General features: G+C 54.1%; 1 protein-coding gene across 1 annotated transcript in view; it reads left to right on the top strand.

Annotated features, from left to right (window-relative positions):
- The window catches only part of KIF21B (kinesin family member 21B), a 42,779-nt gene extending 24,154 nt beyond the window's left edge, over positions 1–18,625 (top strand). Inside the window, exons 15-35 of the mRNA XM_041489597.1 lie at positions 313–512; positions 664–771; positions 1,105–1,173; positions 1,543–1,772; positions 2,166–2,313; positions 2,413–2,607; positions 3,417–3,518; positions 3,635–3,800; positions 4,229–4,289; positions 4,597–4,654; positions 5,102–5,307; positions 5,738–5,812; positions 5,936–6,049; positions 6,681–6,719; positions 8,791–8,927; positions 9,194–9,374; positions 13,413–13,577; positions 15,671–15,788; positions 16,481–16,651; positions 17,131–17,330; positions 18,571–18,625. Coding sequence (XP_041345531.1) covers positions 313–512; positions 664–771; positions 1,105–1,173; positions 1,543–1,772; positions 2,166–2,313; positions 2,413–2,607; positions 3,417–3,518; positions 3,635–3,800; positions 4,229–4,289; positions 4,597–4,654; positions 5,102–5,307; positions 5,738–5,812; positions 5,936–6,049; positions 6,681–6,719; positions 8,791–8,927; positions 9,194–9,374; positions 13,413–13,577; positions 15,671–15,788; positions 16,481–16,651; positions 17,131–17,330; positions 18,571–18,625 — 2,798 coding nt within the window. The remainder of the gene's footprint in view (positions 1–312; positions 513–663; positions 772–1,104; positions 1,174–1,542; positions 1,773–2,165; positions 2,314–2,412; positions 2,608–3,416; positions 3,519–3,634; positions 3,801–4,228; positions 4,290–4,596; positions 4,655–5,101; positions 5,308–5,737; positions 5,813–5,935; positions 6,050–6,680; positions 6,720–8,790; positions 8,928–9,193; positions 9,375–13,412; positions 13,578–15,670; positions 15,789–16,480; positions 16,652–17,130; positions 17,331–18,570) is intronic.
- Positions 18,626–19,943: the final 1,318 nt, after the last annotated feature.

Raw genomic sequence — 19,943 nt, 5'->3', positions numbered from 1 at the left:
GGACTCCTGGGGAAAATCAGGGGCAAAAGACCCAGTGGGGTGGCTGATCTCCAGGCTTAAATAGGGCAGGGTCACCCCTGTGTGTGGCTGTGGGTCCCAGTCTGCAGCCCTGCTCAGGCCAGCCACTGTATCTCCACTCTGTGCCAAGCTCTTCCAGCGGGTATTCCCAGACAGACCAGACCATTCCCAGTTCACAAAGGGTGAGGGGGCTCTGATGGGACAGGGAGGGATGCAATGCTTGGTGCCTCCAGGCAGGTATGTGGGTACAGGAGGATCCCGGGGTGCGTTGCGAGCTCTCTCCTCACCCACCAGGCACCATGGAGTGCTACACAGAGGAGAAAGCCAACAAGATCAAGGCAGACTATGAGAAGCGGCTGAAGGAGATGAACCGGGACCTGCAGAAGCTGCAGGCAGCCCAGAAGGAGCACGCTCGCCTGCTCAAGAACCAGTCCCGCTACGAGCGGGAGCTGCGGAAGCTGCAGGCAGAAGTGGCCGAGATGAAGAAGGCAAAGGTACCTGGATGTGCCGGGGCAGGGAGGAATCCTGGACAAGCCCGGCTCCCCGCTTGGAGCAGTGTTTTGCACTCTGGTGGCAAGTGCAGAGCGTGTGTCTGCTGGGAGGGTGGGTGGCCCGGGGCGGTGGCACAGCGGCCCCTCCTCGCAGGTGGCGCTGATGAAGCAGATGCGGGAGGAGCAGCAGCGGCGGCGGCTGGCCGAGACCAAGAGGAACCGGGAGATCGCGCAGCTCAAGAAGGAGCAGCGCCGGCAGGAGGTGAGAGCCTGCCTTGCCCCGTGCAGGGGCTGGTCTGGCTGGGGAGGGGGTGTTTGTCCTGCTCTGGCACTCCAGCTGCTCACAGATACCTTGAAGCTTGGTGAAGCCTCACTGGAGGTCCTAGCAGAGCACAGCTGGATGAACAGCTCCCGAAGGCTTCCCACTGCTCCTGTTGGAGTTGTGGGGGATGCTGTGGGAGGGGGGAATGTGCAACCAGAGCCAGCTCAAGGCTCATTGTTAGACTCAGGAGTGAGACTGCCAAAAGGAGCACTGGGACTGCGACCACGTCTGGGCTGGACCTCATGGGTGTCTTTTTCTTTCTCACTCATGCAGTTCCAGATCAGGGCTCTGGAATCTCAGAAGCGACAGCAGGAAATAGTGCTGCGGAGGAAAACCCAGGAGGTGAGGAAAGGGGGTTTCCTCCACATAGCCCCCAGCTTCCATGGGGATCTGGGCCCCAGTGCTTGGCTCAGAGAAATCCAATCTTTCAGGCAGGGCTGGCTTTGGGAATGGGGTCTGCAAAAGGCGGGGAGAGGTTTTATGGCTCAGGAACTGGGTGGAAAAATGGATGTAGGCAGCAGCAGAGTTCCCCATCCCAAACAGCAGAGCTGGTGGCAGGGGTGGGCCACGAGGGGGGAGAGGGAACTCCATGAGGCACAAATGTCCCTGAGCTTTGCTGCTCTCAAACCTGTGGGGACCTGGGGGTGATGCCAATGGGTTTAGGCTGGGTGGGGCTGCCCAGCTGACACTTGCTGTCCTTCCTGTGGGCAGGTGTCAGCACTGCGCCGTCTGGCCAAGCCCATGTCAGACCGGGTGGCGGGCAGGATGAGCCAGAAGCCGGCCATGATGGACTCGGGCGCGGAGGTCTCGGCCAGCACCACCTCCTCCGAGCCCGAGTCTGGCGCTCGCTCCGTCTCCAGCATTGTGCGCCAGTGGAACAGGAAAATCAACAACTTTCTGGGAGACCCCTCGTCCTCCATTAATGGGGCTCGGCCGGCCAGGTCAGGGCAGGGGCTGGGTGCTAGGGGGTGAGGCATCTCAGGGCCCCCCATGCCTGGCTTTTGGCGGGTGGTGGAGGTTGAAGGGTGGCTGCTTAGTGTGCACTTGAGCCATATTAAATCAGTGACCCTGTGATAAGCTGTGCTGGCAGAGTGTGACTGTCACCTGGGTTTCAGCTCAAAGCTGGCCTTCCATGAGGATTAAATGTTGTGGCACAAACCCTGCTGGACTCATCTCTTGTCCCACTTTGCTAAGAGGAAAAGTTGGGCTATGTGGAAACAACACAGATGCGTCCTCTGTTTCTGGCCAGCCAGATCCCAGATCCTTGGGCAAGCCTAGCTCTCCAGCGTGGTGTGGCCATCTGCCCAAATGCCTCTTCTTCCCTCTGGCTGTAGGAAGAAGTTCCCCAAGAAGGGGACGAGCCAGACCTTCAGCAAAGCTGCCCGCCTCAAGTGGCAGTCCCTGGAGCGGCGCATCTTCGACATTGTCATGCAGAGAATGACCATCGTCAACCTGGAGGCAGACATGGAGAGGCTCATCAAGGTGGCTGTGGCAGTGGGGACAGAGAGGGCTGGGTGGTGGGTGCAGGACCGGGAGGTGGCCATGTGGACAGTGCTAATCCCACCTTCCCTTTTCCCCCAGAAACGTGAGGAGCTGTCACTGCTGCAGGAGGCGTTGCTGGGCAAGCGGGCAAAGCTGCAGGCAGAGAGCCCCAAGGAGCAGAAGGGTCTGCAAGAGCTGAACGAGGAGATTGAGGTGCTGGGGGCCAACATTGACTATATCAACGACAGCATTTCAGACTGCCAGGCCACCATCATGCAGATTGAGGAGACCAAGGTGAGCAGTAGGGCTGGGTCTGGCTGGCAGAGAGAAAATGAGAGCATCCCTCTGTGGAAAGAGCACCCTTGGCCACAGCCAGCTGGGGCTGGGCTCTGCTCAGAGGACCCACAGTCCTCTGAGCTGTCACTCTTGGTGTGGCTTCACCCACACAGTCACTTCTCATTAGGTGATTAATTACAGAGAGGAGTTCTGGCAGGTCCTTGCATGTCCATGGGCAAGCTGCTGGTGTCCTGCTGCCCTGGAATTGTAGGGAAGCTGCGGCCCCCATTTGTCCGTGGGGCTGGTGGTCACTTGTACCCATGGTTGTTGCTTCATGCACTGGAAACATCCTAGGAGGACTGGCTTTTTTCCCAGCAGAAACCATCTAGATTTTCTGTCCAGTTGTGATACTGGGCATGCCACTGGGCAGCTCCCAGCTCCCCTCAATGCTTGCAGCCTGAAATGGAGGCTGTGTACTGTCCCTGCCTTGTCCCCAGCTGTCACCTTGATTAGCAGAGAAGAAGGGCTGCTGTTAATTCACACTGGGCTTTGGGTTGTGGATTGGGTGAGCCTGGTGTCTGTTCACTGTCTAGTTTTGTGTTGGAACCAGAATTTCTGTAGCAGTGCATAAGCCCTTCAGCGCTGGACTGTCCCATGGCTGGATCTCCCCAGTAGCCACTGGGCAGACTGGGGAGGGTGAGGGCTGGACTGGGCAGTGCTTGCAGGTGATGGAAGTGCTGTGCTTGCCATGGAGGCCCTTCCACCCATCCCACATCCAGCAGCAAAGCTATCCTACTGCATCCAGCCCTTTTCTCTCCGTGTTTCAGGAGGAGCTGGACTCCACGGACACCTCGGTGGTGATCAGCTCCTGCTCCCTGGCCGAAGCCCGGCTGCTGCTGGACAACTTCCTGAAAGCCTCCATCGACAAGGTGTGGGGCAGGGCTGGGGTGTGGATGTGTGACAGGGTTTCTTCCTGGGTGCCAGGGTGGGAACCTGGTGGCAAGGACCTGTGGCACCTTCCTGAGTGCCAGCATTGCTTGCGCAGGGGCTGCAGGTGGCCCAGAAGGAGGCCCAGATCCGGCTGCTGGAGGGGCGCCTGCGGCAGACGGACGTGGCCAGCTCCTCGCAGAACCACGCCCTGCTGGACGCCCTGAGGGAGAAGGCTGAGTCCCACCCTGAGCTGCAGGCACTGATCCACAATGTCCAGCAAGGTGGGGCCTGAGGCAGGTGCATCTTCAGGCCAGCTGTGCTGCCTGTGGGCTGAGTGCCCACCCATACTGACCCTCCAGAAAGCACCTGGAGGTGCTGTGGCTGGGACCCTGCCCAAGGGCCATGTTGGGTGGGAGCATGTGCCCTGGCCATGGATAACAGGGACAAGCACTGGGTCCCCTCTGCCTTCTTGGCTATGGATAACAGGGACAAGGACTGGGTCACCCTCCATGCCTTCTTGGCTATAGATAACAGGGACAAGGACTGGGTCACCCCCCATGCCTTCCTGGCCATGGATAACAGGGACAAGGACTGGGTCCCCCCCCACACCTTCCTGGGCTGCCCCCTCTGCTGCAGGGTTTGGATGGGGCTGGTGACAGTGGGGTCCTCTCTGGGTCCCCTCTGCTGATGCATTGTCTCCCTCTCACAGAGAATGGCTACATCAGCACAGATGAAGAAGTTTCAGAGTTCAGCCTGGCCTCAGATGGGAGGTGAGCACCCAGCCTGGCAGTGCCTGAGGTGGTGGTGGCTGGAACACAATGCCTGATGCAATTCATGGACCTCATAGAGGGGCATGGATGAACAAAGCCCCACCTGAGCTTTTCTGTGGTGCCCAGCCCTTGGTGGGGGGAGCAGGATGTCTCTTGGACACAAGCAGGGAGTGAAGGCTTGGTCATTCCTTGGAGAAAGGATGCTGGGGGGCAGAGGGTGACCCAAGGAGTCTGGTGGACCAGTGGCAGCAGCTTTCTGAAGAGAGTTTGGCACTGAAGATCCATCTTTGCTCCTTTCTCCTTGCAGCATCTCCCAGTCTTTCACCATGAAGGGCTCAGCAAGCCAAGATGACTTCAAGTTCAAGGTTAGTTGGCCTTTTTTGTGACCTGGTCACAGAGACTGGGAGGGGGGATGGAGGGATGTTCAGTGATGCTTCAGGCCTCTACTCTGCAGTCTGAACCTTGGGGAACCAGGCTTGGCATAAGGCAGTATGGCTGCTCTCTGGATGGGCAGAACCAAGGTCTCCTGGTACAGTGGTCCTGTCCTGGAGCACCAGAGACTTGGGAAACACTCACCACACCAGGCAGTACCTTCCAAATCTGAGTGGCACTGAGGATGTCCCCGTGGAGGGAAGCAGCCATTGTTCTGTACAGGCTGTCATGTTTGCTGGAGGGCTGGCTGTGATGGGCATTCCATTGGGACATGGGGGAGCTGGTTTGTGGCCAGAGAGCACAAACTCTTCCAGCCCACATCGCTGGCTGCTCCCGCTGCCCCCCGTGCTGCCTGCCCTGAGTCCTCTGCCCTGCTCTAGGGAGAGCCCAAGCTTTCGGGGCAGATGAAGGCAGTGTCAGCTGAGTGTCTGGGACCCACGCTGGACGTCTCCACCAAGAACATCACCAAGTCCTTGGCATCCCTCATGGAGATCAAAGAGGACGGGATCGGCTTCTCCATCCGGGACCCCTACTACAAGGAGAAGGTGTCGCGCACCATCAGCCTGCCCACGCGAGGGAGCACCTTGTGAGCATGGGCCACGAGTGGCGGGGAGGCTCAAGGAGGCCTGGGCCTGGGGAAGCTGTGCCTGGCCTGTGGAGGTGCAGAGAGGTGAAGGGGAGCCCAGTCCTGCATCTATCCATGCTTGGCTACAGCATGCAGTGGTGAATTTCCTCAGCGGGGCTTGGAGAGTGTAGGAGTACGTTGGTGTCCTTTGCAGATGGAGAGGAGGATACTTCAGGAGCGGGGAGAGAAGGGGGAGGTCCCCAACTCCCTGCTCTGGGTTATCAGCCTTTTTGAAGGTGTCTTGGGTTGCCCCTGCTCTTGTGGGCTGCCATGAGATTGTGGCTCCAGCCCAATCTCTTGTTTGCTCTTCTGGGGGAGGACAGAGGTGTTCACTGTGGAGGGATCCTGGTGCAGGGGCAGGCACCCACTCTGCTTTGTTCACTTGCTGCAGTCCCAGGCAGTCCCGGGGCTCGGACACTTCGCCTCTGACACGGCGGAAATCCTATGACCGTGGGCAACCTGCCAGGTGAGCTTGGGAGGATCAGTGACGTGGGCAGGGGGGCTGTGTGGCCCAGGATTCTTTCTGGTGCCAGTCAGATGCCAGGTGAGCAGTTCCCAAGTCACGTGTCACTCTGATCCTTTGGCTCAGGCCTACAGACATTGGCTTCACACCACCCTCATCCCCACCCACTCGTCCGCGCAATGACCGCAACGTCTTCTCCCGTCTCACGAGCACCCAGAGCCAGGGATCTGCCTTGGACAAGTAAGTCCTGCTGGGGTGAGAGTGTCTGAGCAAGGGGAACCCAGACCAGGATAGCACATGGCACGTACCGAGTCCTGTGGGGTATATAGGAACACCAGGGCTTGGATTGGCTCCAGCCAGTGTCCTGTCACCACTTCACCTCCCTGCTGCTCCCTGTGGTGGGGCAGCTGCCGTGCCAGGGCTGTGCTCCTGCCCACTGTGCCCCTCTGAGCTCACAGTCCTGGCCTCTGCCTGCAGACAGGGTGGTGCCAGACTTGGACCCCTGGAAAGATGAGGGAGCAGGATGGGGTGAGGGGATGAGGGCTCAAAGGAAGCTGATGGACTGGCATCCAGCCACAAATGCTGCTCCAGCCTCTCCTGGCAGCTGGGCTGCTCTGGTCGAGTGCTGCTCTGGGCTTGCTAGCAGCGCTGGTGTTCCCTGATGGAGACCTGCTGTCTGATCCTCACATGCCCTCCTGCTCTTCTGCTCTCCCTTGGTTCTCCATGTGTGCTTCTCCTTCTCCCTCCCTCCACTCCTTCTCTCTGTCCTACATGGCTTGGATGCAATAACAATCTTCCACCTCTGACTCCACCGCTGCCTTCTCTAGTCTGGGTTTTCTCTCCCATAATCCTGCTAATTTTCTGCCCCTAGGTCTGATGACAGCGATTCCTCTGTCTCGGAGGTGCTGAGGTATAGACAACTTTCTATTTATTATCCCTTCCTCCACTCCTCCTTCTCTCTGTCAGATGCCTGCTCTCCCTGTCCCTGCATGCTCTGCCTGCAGCTTGCTGCTCTCCCCCCATCCCAGCCTGTGTGTCTGTCCCCCTGGCATGCCCCCTCTGGTGCCTGATGCTGTCCCTCAGCTGCAAGTCCAAACTGTTCCTGCTTGGATTAGCCCTTGGTACGTGGTGCTGGGCTCACTGATGGGTGCTGGCTGCTTTGGGTTGGCAGCATGTTCTCCTCCAGCTCTGATGGTTTCTTGCCAGCATGAGGCCAACCACGTCCCACCCCTTCCCCAGCTCTCCAGCAGGATGGGGAGATGATGGGGAAGGGTGCTTGCAGTACATCCTTTGTGCAAGCTTCTTCCAGGCAGTTATCTCAGGTTCACCTCCTGCCTGGTTGTGCTGAGTTGGAAAAGGTCAGTCTCTTTCCTGAAGAAATCAAGTCAGATTGTGGTGCAGAGCTCAGCCTTGAAGTTAAGGTTCTCCTGGGCTTCTCTCCCTGCATCCACCTCACTACAGAGGTTTCCCAGAACAAGGGCCACATTTCCCCCATCCTTTAGAAACATTGCAGCCTTCCAGTGCCTAAAGGGCCTTGTAATAAAGAGGGAGAGCAACTTTTTACATGAGCAAATAGTGACAGGACAAGAGGGAACAGTTTAAAACTGAAAGAGGAGAGATTTGGACTAGATGTTAGGAGCAATTCTTCCCTCTGAGGATGGGGAGGCCCTGGTACAGAGTGCCCAGAGCAGCTGTGTCTGCCCCTGGATCCCTGGAAGTGTCTAAGGCCAGGCTGGATGGGGCTTGGAGTCACCTGGTCTAGTCTAAGGTGTCCCTGCTCATGGCACGGGCATGGAATGAGATGGTGTCTAAAGTGCCTTCCAACCCAAACAATTCCATGGTTCCATGATCAGCCCTCCAGCACCCAGGTGTCCCCTCCCTCTGCCTGTGCCTTGAGCTCCTGCAGGCCCCCATTGCTGCAGAAGTGACACCAGACCAGTCTTAGAGAGTCACCTGGGAAGTTTGTAGTCAGGGAGCCACTCAAAGTCCATGGAAGATGCAGTGCAGGGATTTCCCCTTGGATTCAGTGCTGCTTTGAGGCTGTTGGAAGCACTGGGGGTGAGGGGAAGGCTGTTGGCTTGGCATTGGTAAGTGCAGAGCTGAGGAACATCACATGCATGTTTGATTTCCAAACCCAGTTAATGACTCTGTGCTTGTCCTCACAACTAATGCAAACCTCGCCCTTCTCTAGCCCCATGCATCAGTTTCCCTGTCTGTAAGAAAAAACTAGCACAACTTTGGGTGTTGTGGCTGTGCTTGATGACCAGGCACATGGGGGTCACACACAGGAGGGTCAGGCTGGTGGTCCTCAGCACCCTGAGCATGTCTGAAGTGGAGGGGATTGGCAGATATGTCCCCCAGGACACACAGCAGTGTTCCTTGGCAGCAGATTTGGCAGGGGTAGGTGCTCTCCTGCCCAGAGCCAGCAGTGGGGGCAGGAACAGCCATTGCAGCAGGGATGTGGGGGGCAGATGCTGGTGGTGCCCTTTGTCACCCTTGTGATCTGTGTAAAGGAGTGAGGCCCTGTCTTCAAATGCCACCAGCCAAAGGGTGACAGCCTCCAAGGGATGGGGGTGCTGGTACTGGTACTCTGAAACATTATCCCAGCAGAGCTTCAGCTTCAGGCTGGACAGTCCACAAATGGACCTCAGGGGCCAAGGGGCTGAGTCTCCTGAACTGTCCTGGGTCTGTGCTGGTGAGGCAGGAGAGGTTTGGGGGGAGAGCAGAGGTCACTGGGCAGCCTCCCCCTTTCCGTGTCTGAGGGCAGGGGCAGAGGTGGGCAGGGGGTGCCCATGGGGACATTCTGGGGTTTCCACAGAGACCTCACCTCAGACAGGCCACGTTCAGCTGGAGCAGCCTGTCTCAGTGCTGGGCAGTGGGAGGTGCTTGGTGTGAGACAGCTCACGTTGTCCCATGCCCTGGGACTGTGGGCACCGTGCCTCTCCACCCTGCGCTGTACCTGTTCTCTCTCTCCTGTGAAGGGGCATCATTAACCCCGTGGGTGGCACCAAGAATGCCCGGACAGCCCCGCTGCAGTGTGTCTCGGTGGCAGAGGGACACACCAAGCCTGTGCTCTGCCTGGATGCCACCGATGAGCTGCTCTTCACCGGCTCCAAAGGTGGGTGATGGGCAGAGGGGGCAGGGAGGATGCAGATGCTGTGGGAGCAGGTTGGCATTGGGAGCACGGGAAGTGTTGGCATTACAGCGCTGGTTCCTGTCTTCAGTGTTGAGCCCTGCCCTGTCCTGCCCCTGTGCTGGGGCTGGCTGGCTCCTTTCCTCTGGCCCTGTGGGTGGGGATGTGCTCAGAAGGCATATTGTTCCCAGGCCACCATGCCCTTGGAGGAGACACCCCCAACACTCCTGGGCATGTTCTTCCTCCCACAGACCGCAGCTGCAAAATGTGGAACCTGGTGACAGGCCAGGAAATCGCTTCTCTCAAGGGCCACCCAAACAATGTGGTTTCCATCAAGTACTGCAGCCACACGGGGCTGGTGTTCACCGTGTCCACGTCGTACATCAAAGTGTGGGACATCCGCGACTCCGCCCGCTGCATCCGCACCCTCACGTACGTGCAGCCCGGGGGCCTGGGCACTCTGGGCTTCTCTGCCTTTGCAGAAGCCATTTCCAGAACCTACAGGGGCTGGGACATGGCCAGATACAGCTCCTTAGTGCCAGTTTGCAGTGCTGCTTTCCTAGGGAACAGGGAGGTTGGGAGAGGTTGGGGTGAGGGAACTCATGGAGACCTCCTGCAGCAAAGCCTCAGGGTCATGAAATCACAGGATGTGCTGAGTTGGAAGGGACCCTCAGGATCATCAAGCCCACCTCCTGGCCTTGCGCAGGACACACCAATAATCCTGCCCTGTGTCTGGGAGCGTTGTTCAAACACTTCTTGAACTCAGACAGGCTTGGAGCTGTGCCCATTTCTCAGGGAGCCTGTTCAGTGCCCCAACACCCTCTGGGGGAAGAACCTTTTCCTAACATCCAAACTAAACATCTCCCAGCTCAGCTCCAGCCATTCCCATGAGTCCTGTCACATCATGAGAGGAAATAGATCAGTACCTGCCCCTCTGCTGCCCCTCATGAGGATGCTGAAGACCCCAGTGAGGTCTCCCCTCAGTCTGTTCTAGGCTGAACAAACCAAGTGACCTCAGGTGCCCCTCATGAGGCTTCTCCTCCAGACCTTTCACCATTCTCATGGCCCTCCTTAGGATGCTCTCCAGTGACTTCATGTCTTTTTTATACTGTGGTGCTCAAAACTGCACCAAGGACTTGAGGTGAGGCTATCCCAGTGCAGAGCAGGGCAGGACAATCCCCTCCCTTGCCCAGCTGGCCATGCTGTGCCTGGTGTGTCCAGCACATGGATGTCCCTCCTGGCTGCCAGGGCACTGCTGACTCACATACACTGACCAGGATGCCCAGGTCCCTTCCCACAGCTGCTTTCCAGCCTCTGTTCCCTGCTGTATTCACACAGCCAGGATTGTTGTGTCCCAGGTGCAGATCCAGCACTTGTTAAGGGTCAGGAGCTTTGGAGAGATTTTGCAGCTGTTCTGGGGGTGGTCAGGAGAGCTGGCAGCTCCAGCAGGGGGGCACAGCCCCAAACAGCAGAGTGCCTGGGTAAATCACAGGCTCTTCAGTGGAAAACGTGGTCTCTGTGAGGAGTTTGAGGACCAGAAAGGAGCGTGGAACAGACTGGAGCTGTGGCTGCCAGTCTGGAGTAGGGCTCAAAGGTTAGGACCGTATGGTAGGTCAGAGTTACCCACTTGCCCTGGCACAGGTCTCCTTTCTCCATGCAGCCTCAGCTCATCTGCCTGGGCTTCTCTCTCGGCACAGAGGCCAAGACCTCTGCTTCCCTGTGCTGGCTGCCAGCACCCACAGCTCTTCCTGTGGGAAGCAGAGGCACGGGAGGAGAGCAGAGCAAACTCAGCTGGAAACCAGGGCAGGATGCTCTGAGTCGTGCACAGACCCTGCATCCTTGGCTGCCTTTGCAGGCTGAGCACTGGCCTGTGGGACAAGGCTCCTCTTGGTCCCATTGTGGCCAGAGGGACAGGGATACTCCAGGGCCTTTCCTCAGTGTGGGACCCAGCTGTGCCAGCCTGGAGCCAACCCTGTGGTTCCTCAGTGGCTCTGGTCTCATCTTCCCTGATGCCTCAGGTTTTGGCTTTTCTATTTTTCAGATTCTCTGCTGCTTTAGTGTGTGGGTCTGGGCTTCATATAAAGGGATAGTAAGCTCTCTTCACAGAACAGGGAGACAAAACATTTCCTGCTCTAGCTGGGGACCAAGGACAAATGATCCAAATCTCAGGCCCAAGAGCACAAACACCGTGGGCTGAAGAGAGAAAAACAAGAAGGATGGGACTGCAGGGGCTGGAGCTGTAATTGGACAATTAACTCCAATATGCAAATCGACCAGAACTTTAAAAAGAGAGAGACCCCATGACCTATCATCCATTTTGTGACCATTTTGGTTCACCTGGGGTGTAGCCCTGGCTGGTATTGCAATACAAGCCCTTCAGGGCACAGGCCTGGAGGGAAATCTAAGCACAAGGATTGAACTGAAACCCCAGGAGAAACTGAGATATATAAAGCTACAAAGTGAAATAGAAATATAGATTTAGAATATAGATTTTAGCTTTTAGTAGAAACTCATACTAAGTGCCTTGAGTATCAAAAAAGCTGCAATTGAGAATAAAAGCTTTTTTGCCTTTAGGCACAATTCTACCATAGTAGTGGTATTTTTATAAGGTTACTTTGCCCCAGACAAAATCTAAACTGCTGGGCTCTTGTGCTGCCCAAGGTGGATCTATTGAGGCCTTCTAATAACTCCCTACTTTATTCTTTAGCTCTGTCTAGTCTCTGTTCTAGGCTTTGTTCAGCCTTGACAAGGCATCACCTGTGGTAATCACATATTCTCTGAACAGAGAGAGACAGTTCTCTCCCAGGATTTTCCTGGGAAGCTGTGAGAAGGCTCAGAGAAAAGAATGAGAAACAATTCTTATCTCCACTTGCTGCACCTGTCATTGTGCACATGTGGAATGTGTTATGGAGATTTGTTTACCAAAGGTTGATGTCTTAATTGGCCACTGGTGATGGTGTTTTGGATTCAATGACCAATTAGGTCAAGGCTGTATCAGACTGTCTGCAAGAGCAATGGGGGGTCTGATGGCTCGACCTGGATGCCACAACCTTCCCAGAGAGAGGTCCCCCAAGAAACAACTTTCTAGGGGTCTCAGGCAGTCCTTCAGCCACGGGGTAACCTCAGCAAGGGGCAGGCAGCTCAGCTCTGAGCAGTGATTTCAGCTCTGCCTTGCAAGGTGTACCCAGGCCAACATGGGGACAAAGAGACAGGAGCACCGTGTGGTTGTTCTGCAGAGTTCCTTTGTTCCAGCACCCTGCAAAGGAGTCCAGGGACAGCAGCTCTCCCCTGAACAGGGCAGAAACTGCTGGGGGTTTTATGGGGAAAAGCGGGGGTGGTACAAAGGGGGAAAAACCAATTGGTCCCAATGAATCTACATGGGGTTCCAGAGCATGCTGGGAACTCACCGTGACCACGGAGGATTTCTCAATCCAGGAGAGTTTGAGAAGATCTTATCATAGTCCATTCAAGGGATGTCTCTCCAAGGGAGAGGACTGGCATGCCCATCTGTCTCCACAGATGGGTTTTTTCTTAATAGTACAATACAGTATTATAGTAATATCAGGGTGCCCCCATCACAGGAATGATTGACATCTGAGTCCAAGGCTTTGGAATGCTGAACACTTGCTTTATTATACTATATTGTACTATGTTGATATTACAAAGATTGCTAAAGAATACTAAAGAAAACTCATGACTGCCTCTCGACAGTTGGGCAACAGCTTTGTGTGATTGGCCAAGGAAACAAAACAATCCTCAGCAGAATCCAATTACCAGTTCCTTCAGGTAAACAATATCCTAACACATTCCACGTGTGCAAAACAACAGGAACAGAGAAGAGAGATAAGAATTGTTTTTCTCTTCTCTGGTGCTTCTCTCTGCCTTTCCCAGAAAATCCTTGGGAAAAATTGTGCCTTGCTTTTCTCTGTGAGGAGAAATGCAGCCACATAGTATAGGATAGTACAGTAAAGTTATAGGGTGAACCACTGAGGGAGCTGGAGGTGTTCAGCCTGGAGAAAGGAGACTCAGAGGTGACCTTATCACTCTACAGCTCCTGAAAGGTGGCTGTGCTCAGGTGGGGCTGGGCTCTTTCTCCAGTCAGCAAGTGGCAGAACGAGAGGTCACAGCCTCAAGCTGCAGCAAAGGAAATTTAGGTTGGATATCAGGAAAAGGTTTTTCACTGAAAGAATGATAAAGTTCTGGAATGTCCTACCCGGGGAGGTGGTGCAGTCACCATCCCTGGGTGTGTTTAACAAAGCCTGGATGTGGCACTGGGTGCCAGTTGAGGTGTTGAGGCTGGGTTGGACTTGATGATCTTGAAGGTCTCTTCCAACCTTGTGATTCTGTGATCAGCCTCCTGCAATCACGGAGTCGATGCTAATTACTCCCTAACATGTACGATCCATCGCCCCTTTGACCTGTCCTCCCTTCAGGTCCATACATCACCTCTTTGACCTGTCCTCCCTTCAGGTCGTCTGGCCAGGTGATCTCCGGGGATGCGTGTGCCGGGACCAGCAGCCGCACGGTGACCAGCGTGCAGGGGGAGCACCAGATCAACCAGATCGCGCTCAACCCCTCGGGCACCGCGCTCTACGCGGCCGCGGGCAACGCCGTCCGCGTCTGGGAGCTGAGCAGGTGAGCGGCTGAGCAGGTGAGCGGCGGAGCTGAGCTCGGCCGGGGGCTCCCAGCGGCTGCAGGGATGCCCCGGGGGAAATGAAAGCCTTTGTCACAGCGCAAGGTGCCTGGAATAAAAGTTTTCAGGATGCTTTCCTACGGGATTGGAGTGGTTTTGGTTTAAAAAGATTTTTTAAGATCTTAAATTTTAAGATTTTTTTAAATTTAACATTTAAGATTTTCAATTGAAAACAATTTAAGCTTATAAAGCTTTCTTAAATTTAAGATTTTTCAATTTAAAATTTAAGATTTAAATTTTTTAAATTTTAAGATTTTTTAAGATCATAAATCTTAATTTAAGAATTAAAGATTAATTTAAGATTTAAATTTAAGATTTTCTTAAAGATAAGATTTTCTTAAATCTTAAATTTAAGATTTTTGTAATTTAAAATTTAAGATTTTAATTTTTTTTTAAATTGATATTTTTAAGATCATAAGTCTTAATTTAGGGTTAAAAGAATTTTTTAAAAAAATTCTTAAGATTTAAGATTTGTAAATTTAAGATTTACAGTTGTGACCCAAGGGGTGATGAGCAGCCTGGGCTCTGCAGCCAGACGTTGGCACACACTCAGGCTGTAGTATGTAGTTTAATTAAAAGTATATAATATCACAAAATAAAAAACTTAAAATATCAAGTTTTAAAATATAGTAATATATATAGAACAAGATAAAAGTTTTAGAACATAAACCAGTTCTTCTTCTTCACCTTCGTCTTCATAAGTTTAAGTAGTATTTTATAATTAGACAAAAAAGTGCTTTGCAGACTTCAAATAATTAATTATTAAATTAAAAGTAAAAATAATTTAGATATAATTTCTTAATTAGACAATTTAACCTTATAACAAAAAATAGTTAACCCTTTTGTACCTTATTAGTAAAATACTACAAAACTACTACAAAACTACTCACTACCTGTGAGACTAATAACATAAATTTTAAAAAATAAACATTTAAATCTAAACACATTTTTTTAAATTGATATTTTTAAGATCATAAGTCTTAATTTAGGGTTAAAAGAATTTTTTAAAAAAATTCTTAAGATTTAAGATTTGTAAATTTAAGATTTACAGTTGTGACCCAAGGGGTGATGAGCAGCCTGGGCTCTGCAGCCAGACGTTGGCACACACTCAGGCTGTAGTATGTAGTTTAATTAAAAGTATATAATATCACAAAATAAAAAACTTAAAATATCAAGTTTTAAAATATAGTAATATATATAGAACAAGATAAAAGTTTTAGAACATAAACCAGTTCTTCTTCTTCACCTTCGTCTTCATAAGTTTAAGTAGTATTTTATAATTAGACAAAAAAGTGCTTTGCAGACTTCAAATAATTAATTATTAAATTAAAAGTAAAAATAATTTAGATATAATTTCTTAATTAGACAATTTAACCTTATAACAAAAAATAGTTAACCCTTTTGTACCTTATTAGTAAAATACTACAAAACTACTACAAAACTACTCACTACCTGTGAGACTAATAACATAAATTTTAAAAAATAAACATTTAAATCTAAACACAAACTATCATCTCAAGTACCTTCAATCCAAATCTCCACCAAAAAAAAGCAAAAATCAGCATTTTAGTGATGCCCTGTGTGAGGACACCTGTTAAAGGCAAGACCTCCCTGAAGAAACAGATAACATACAGCTGTAAGCTGGGAAAAACAAATCCCCAGAAGAAAAAAAACCAAAACCTCAAAAATCTCTAAAAACCAGTGAAACAGTTTGAACCAAAATGTAAATACTAAACTCAGGCTGTGCAGCCAGCTGCTGGCACACTCTCACCCTGTGCACCCAGCTGCTGGCACACTCACCCTGTGCACCCAGCTGCTGGCACACTCAGGCTGTGCACCCAGCTGCTGGCACACTCTCCTGCCCTCCTGCCCTGGATCCCGGGCAATGGGCTCTCCCTGCCCGCTCTCCCCGGGGGATCAGCCCCGGCTGGGGCAGCCCGGGCTGCGGGAGGCTGGGCTGGGAGGGCCCTGGGCTGGGAGGGCCCTTGGGAGCAGCTCCAGCGCAGCAGGGGCTGAGCTGTGCCCTCGCTCCCAGGCTGCAGCCCGTGGGGAAGCTCAGTGGCCACATCGGGCCCGTGATGTGCCTGACAGTGAACCAGACGGCGAGCAACCACGACCTGGTGGTCACAGGCTCCAAAGATCACTACGTCAAGGTACTCTGCTCCTTGGGAGCAGCACCCCCAGTCCTGTAGGGAAGTCCAGATGTTGGGAACCCCTCACTCTTCCCTCCTCCTGAAAGCTGAGCCCAGATTCTGTTTTCACCTCTGCATGTGAGGTTTTCACTTGTTTCCTCTTCCCAAATCTTGCCTTTTGCTTGGTCCACAATGCACCTTTGGAGATGAAGTTGCATTTCTCTCATGCATCAGACGCTCTGGCTGGGATATGCATGTGAGGGCTGACCCAGATGAGCAGTTCACCCTGTTCTGCTCAATTATCCCCCCCTGATGAAGATGCCTTGTGCCTGCTCAGTCACAGCTCCAGCACAGCAGGAGTCTGTCCCTTCCTTTCAGGTTTTAGCAGGTTGAATTAGAGCTGTCCCAGGGAAGTGAGGAGGAGTGGTGAGATGGTGAGACAGGATCCCCCTCAGCTGTCAGCCTGGCTCCAGAGGAGTGTGAAGGCTCACCATGAGTAAAATGCAGCAGAGTGAGGCTGTTCCTGGTGGCAGAGCTCCTCTGCTTGTGGCAGAACCCTCAGCCCCAACAGCCTCCAGTAGCCAATGCCCCATCCCATTTCCAGCATCACTCTAGGTGCCCTGAGCCTGGCACACGGAGGGTGGTGGCCAAGCTCCCCAGGGGAGGGAGTCCCCAGTGCCATCTGTGGTTTGTTACCTGCTGCTCTTCCCCAGGTGTTTGAGATCACGGAGGGCATGGTGGGCAATATTGGCCCCACTCACAACTTCGAGCCCCCTCACTACGATGGCATCGAGTGCCTGGCCATCCAGGGAGATGTCCTCTTCAGTGGCTCCAGGGACAACGGCATAAAGAAGTGGGATCTGGAGCAGCAGGAACTTATCCAGGTCTGGAGGGGAGCACAGGGCAGAGGGGGGTTGCTGCTGGGATGAGGGGGGGTTGTCCAGGAACCTAGTGCCAGTGGAGCTCCCCAGGGAGGGCACTCCCAGTGCTGGGCCACGTGTGTGTGAGGGTGTGCTGTGCCCCCATAATTCGTCCAGCAGGTGCTTGGGATTGCTGGCTCTCCTTCAGACAGGCTGAGGCATCAGTTACAGTGTGGGTGCTTGTGTTCCACCCTGAATTCTGGGTGGAATTCAGAATTCCTGAATTGTCTCCTGCCCAAGGGAGAAATCAAGCCATGATTTTGAGCCCACACCCTTGGCTCCTACCTGGGCACCACCAGTTCCACAGTCCCAGTCAGTCCCAGAGCATCAGTGAGGAGCTGAGCTCCCTGAGACAGTGAGGACCCAGCCACCCAGGATGGGTGCATGAGGCTGCCCGTGGTGCTGCAGATGAGGTTGCTCATGGCTGTGCTCTGTGCCTACAGCAAATCCCCAATGCCCACAAAGACTGGGTCTGTGCCCTGGCCTTCATCCCTGGCCGCCCCATGGTGCTGAGCGCCTGCCGAGGAGGTGTCATCAAAGTCTGGAACGTGGACACCTTCACCCCAGTCGGGGAGATCAAGGGGCACGACAGCCCCATCAACGCCATCTGCACCAACTCCAAGCACATCTTCACCGCCTCCAGGTGAGCCCTGGGCATTCTGCCCCCGTGGCCCCTGGGAAGGGGGAGACCCTGGGTTTGAGCTGTCGCCCCTGGGCCTGGGTGGGTGCTGGGTGAGCAGGGAGCGGGGAGGGAGTCGCAGCTTTTTAGTCCCTCTAGTCCTTCATCTCCTTCTGCCCACTGTAGCCTGCCCATGGCCAGGCCTGCCCACTGCAGTGCCAAGAGCTGTCCCTGGCCACCCCCTGCCCACGCTCTGGTGATGCCCTGGGTTACTCCCCTCTCAGGGACCCCTCTCCCTCGGGGCTGGGCATTGTCTGCTGCTCTCGGGGAGCTCTTCAGCAGCAAGACTCTGATATCCTCTTTTCGACCCTGTCCCTTTTCTCCCTTCCTTTTTCTCTGTCTCTCTCTGCCTCTCCTTCTCCCCACCTCCCATCTGTGCCACAGCGACTGCCGGGTAAAGTTATGGAATTACGTGCCTGGGCTCACCCCTTGCCTTCCACGACGCGTCCTTGCCATAAAGGGCCGTGCTACTAGTCTGCCTTGACCCTCCTGCTCTTTGACTCTCTTGCTCATATGCTCCTCTTCCGTCTCTCCTTCCCTCTTCTCTCCATCTCTCCCTCCCTCTGTCCCTCTCACTGTTGCTTTGCTCCTCTCTCTCTCCCCCCCCCCCTTTTTCTCTGGTCTGAGCTGCTTCTTCACGGTATGAAACTATTCTGCGTTTTTCCCCACTTGATAAGTCTTTGTTAGAATGGACTCAGCCCCTTGGCCCAGTCATTCCCCTGCCTTGGTTTCACTTCTTTTTGGTTTTTTTTCCTCGCCAAGTGCCCACATCTACCTTGGCAACTCATTGGGAAGCCATGGCCTGCCCGTGCCTTTGCATGGATAGTGGGTTGGGAGTCAGCAGCCACCCCCAAATCAGCCCATGCCCCAGGAGCAAAGCAGCTCCCTGGATATCACTGCTGGGACCTAGCTGGAGCTCATTCAAGGCGGGTAGGAGTCCTGGTGTGGGGTCAGCCCTGGAGGTCACCCTTTCCCTTTGTCCCCAGCTGCTGCCAGTGGGGTGAGCTGGAGGCTGAGCCCCATTGGGTTTGCCTTCTCCCCAAAGTGCATCAGACAATCTCCTGCCAAGGGAAAAGGGCCTGGAAGCTTGGGGGGCTGCATGCTGCCATGGTGGCGGTGGGGAACGAGCACCCTGTGGGGCAGTGCTGTGGGGCTCCTGCCCCAACCCCTGGGTCATGCTGTCCCTCTCACCTTTGTTCCTCAGCGACTTGACAGTGAAGCTCTGGAGTGGGAGGAGGTTGCCTGCGGGGTCAAACTAGAAACTGCAGAAAGACTGGAAGGCGTGGGGCAGGGTGAAGGTCAGGGTACCTCCCCCTGCTCTCAGGACTCAGTCATCCACAGCAGCTCAGCCCAGGACAGGGATTTCTTTGTGCCTGACCCAACGGGGTGGACAATGCTGCACCTGGTACTTCGAGCACTGTCAGCTCCTGTGAGGAAGCAGCTCTGTGGGGCACCAGCAGCTCCACCTGCTCTCCTGCTGAGGTTTCTCGACAGTTCTCCAGTGAACAGGAAATGTTTCATCTCTCCTCTCACCCATCCTGCTGTAAGGACTTTGGGGGTCAGAGATCCCTGACTCCTCAGAGACATCCAGTTCCCTCCTGCCACTGTGGGCCCCCGTGGCCTCTGCCGTGCTGTGCTGCTCCCGGGCTGGTTCCTGCAGGAGTCTTCTCCACCCCACGAGGACATTTGGTGTCTGCTGGCCAGGACCACAACAGAGAGGGTGCTTCTCTGGAGCCATTACTTGTGAGACACCTCTGCTGTGGGGACTGCAGAAGGATTTCCTGGTACTCCCAGCCTTCCCTGTCCTCTGTGGATGTGTCCCCAGTGGTTGGAGGGATGCACTCTGAGCTCCTTTGCCATGTTCCATCTCGTGAGGCACAGCAAGCCTGGGATGATCTCCGTTGGGCAGCTTCCAGACAGACCTGCTTCAGTTCCCTTTGGCACTCTCCAAACCCCAGTTGTAAACTCAACTGCCCCATGGCTCTGGACTCTTCCCCACATGCCCAGCCTGCTCAGCCCTGCTCTGGACATCGTGACTCCCATCAGGGTTTTGTGCTGGGTTTCTGCAGCCAGTTAAAGCCCTTGGGATGGAGAAATGAAGCAAGAATGGAGGTTAAAGGGCAAAAAGGCCAAGGCTGGATTTGTCATCTCACTGCTGTGGCTCTGTCTGTCCTTCCCGTAGGTTCTGCCCTCAGAGCTCTGCCTGGACTGGAGCTTGCTTAGGCTGGGCCTGCTGGGCTGCATGGACCCAAGGCTGGAGGGGACCAGCAAGGCAGGGAGCAGCCAGAGGCCACTGTGGCAGGAGCAGAGCGGGGAGGGGTTGCACACTCTGACCTCGCACAAGTCCCCTGACTCCCCTCTGCTCCAAGGACAATCCTGCCGCGGATGATCTTGCACAATCTCATCTCCTTGAGGTCTGGGGGCTCCACCCAGGAGAGATTCCCCAAGGATGCACATTCTTCAGGCTCTTTCCTCTGTCTCTCCTCTTCAAGGAGGGCTGGTAAGGCCCTGGTCTCACACTGGAGCTTCCCACCATCTCTCCTGTGGCCCACTGGACCATCCCCTGCTCTGTCCTGC

The sequence above is a fragment of the Pyrgilauda ruficollis genome, unplaced genomic scaffold, assembly GCF_017590135.1.
Source record: "Pyrgilauda ruficollis isolate IOZ18807 unplaced genomic scaffold, ASM1759013v1 scaffold95, whole genome shotgun sequence".
Lineage (NCBI taxonomy): Eukaryota > Metazoa > Chordata > Aves > Passeriformes > Passeridae > Pyrgilauda > Pyrgilauda ruficollis.
The sequence above is the reverse complement of the archived record's forward strand: the minus strand, read 5'-3'. Positions and strand labels throughout refer to the sequence as shown.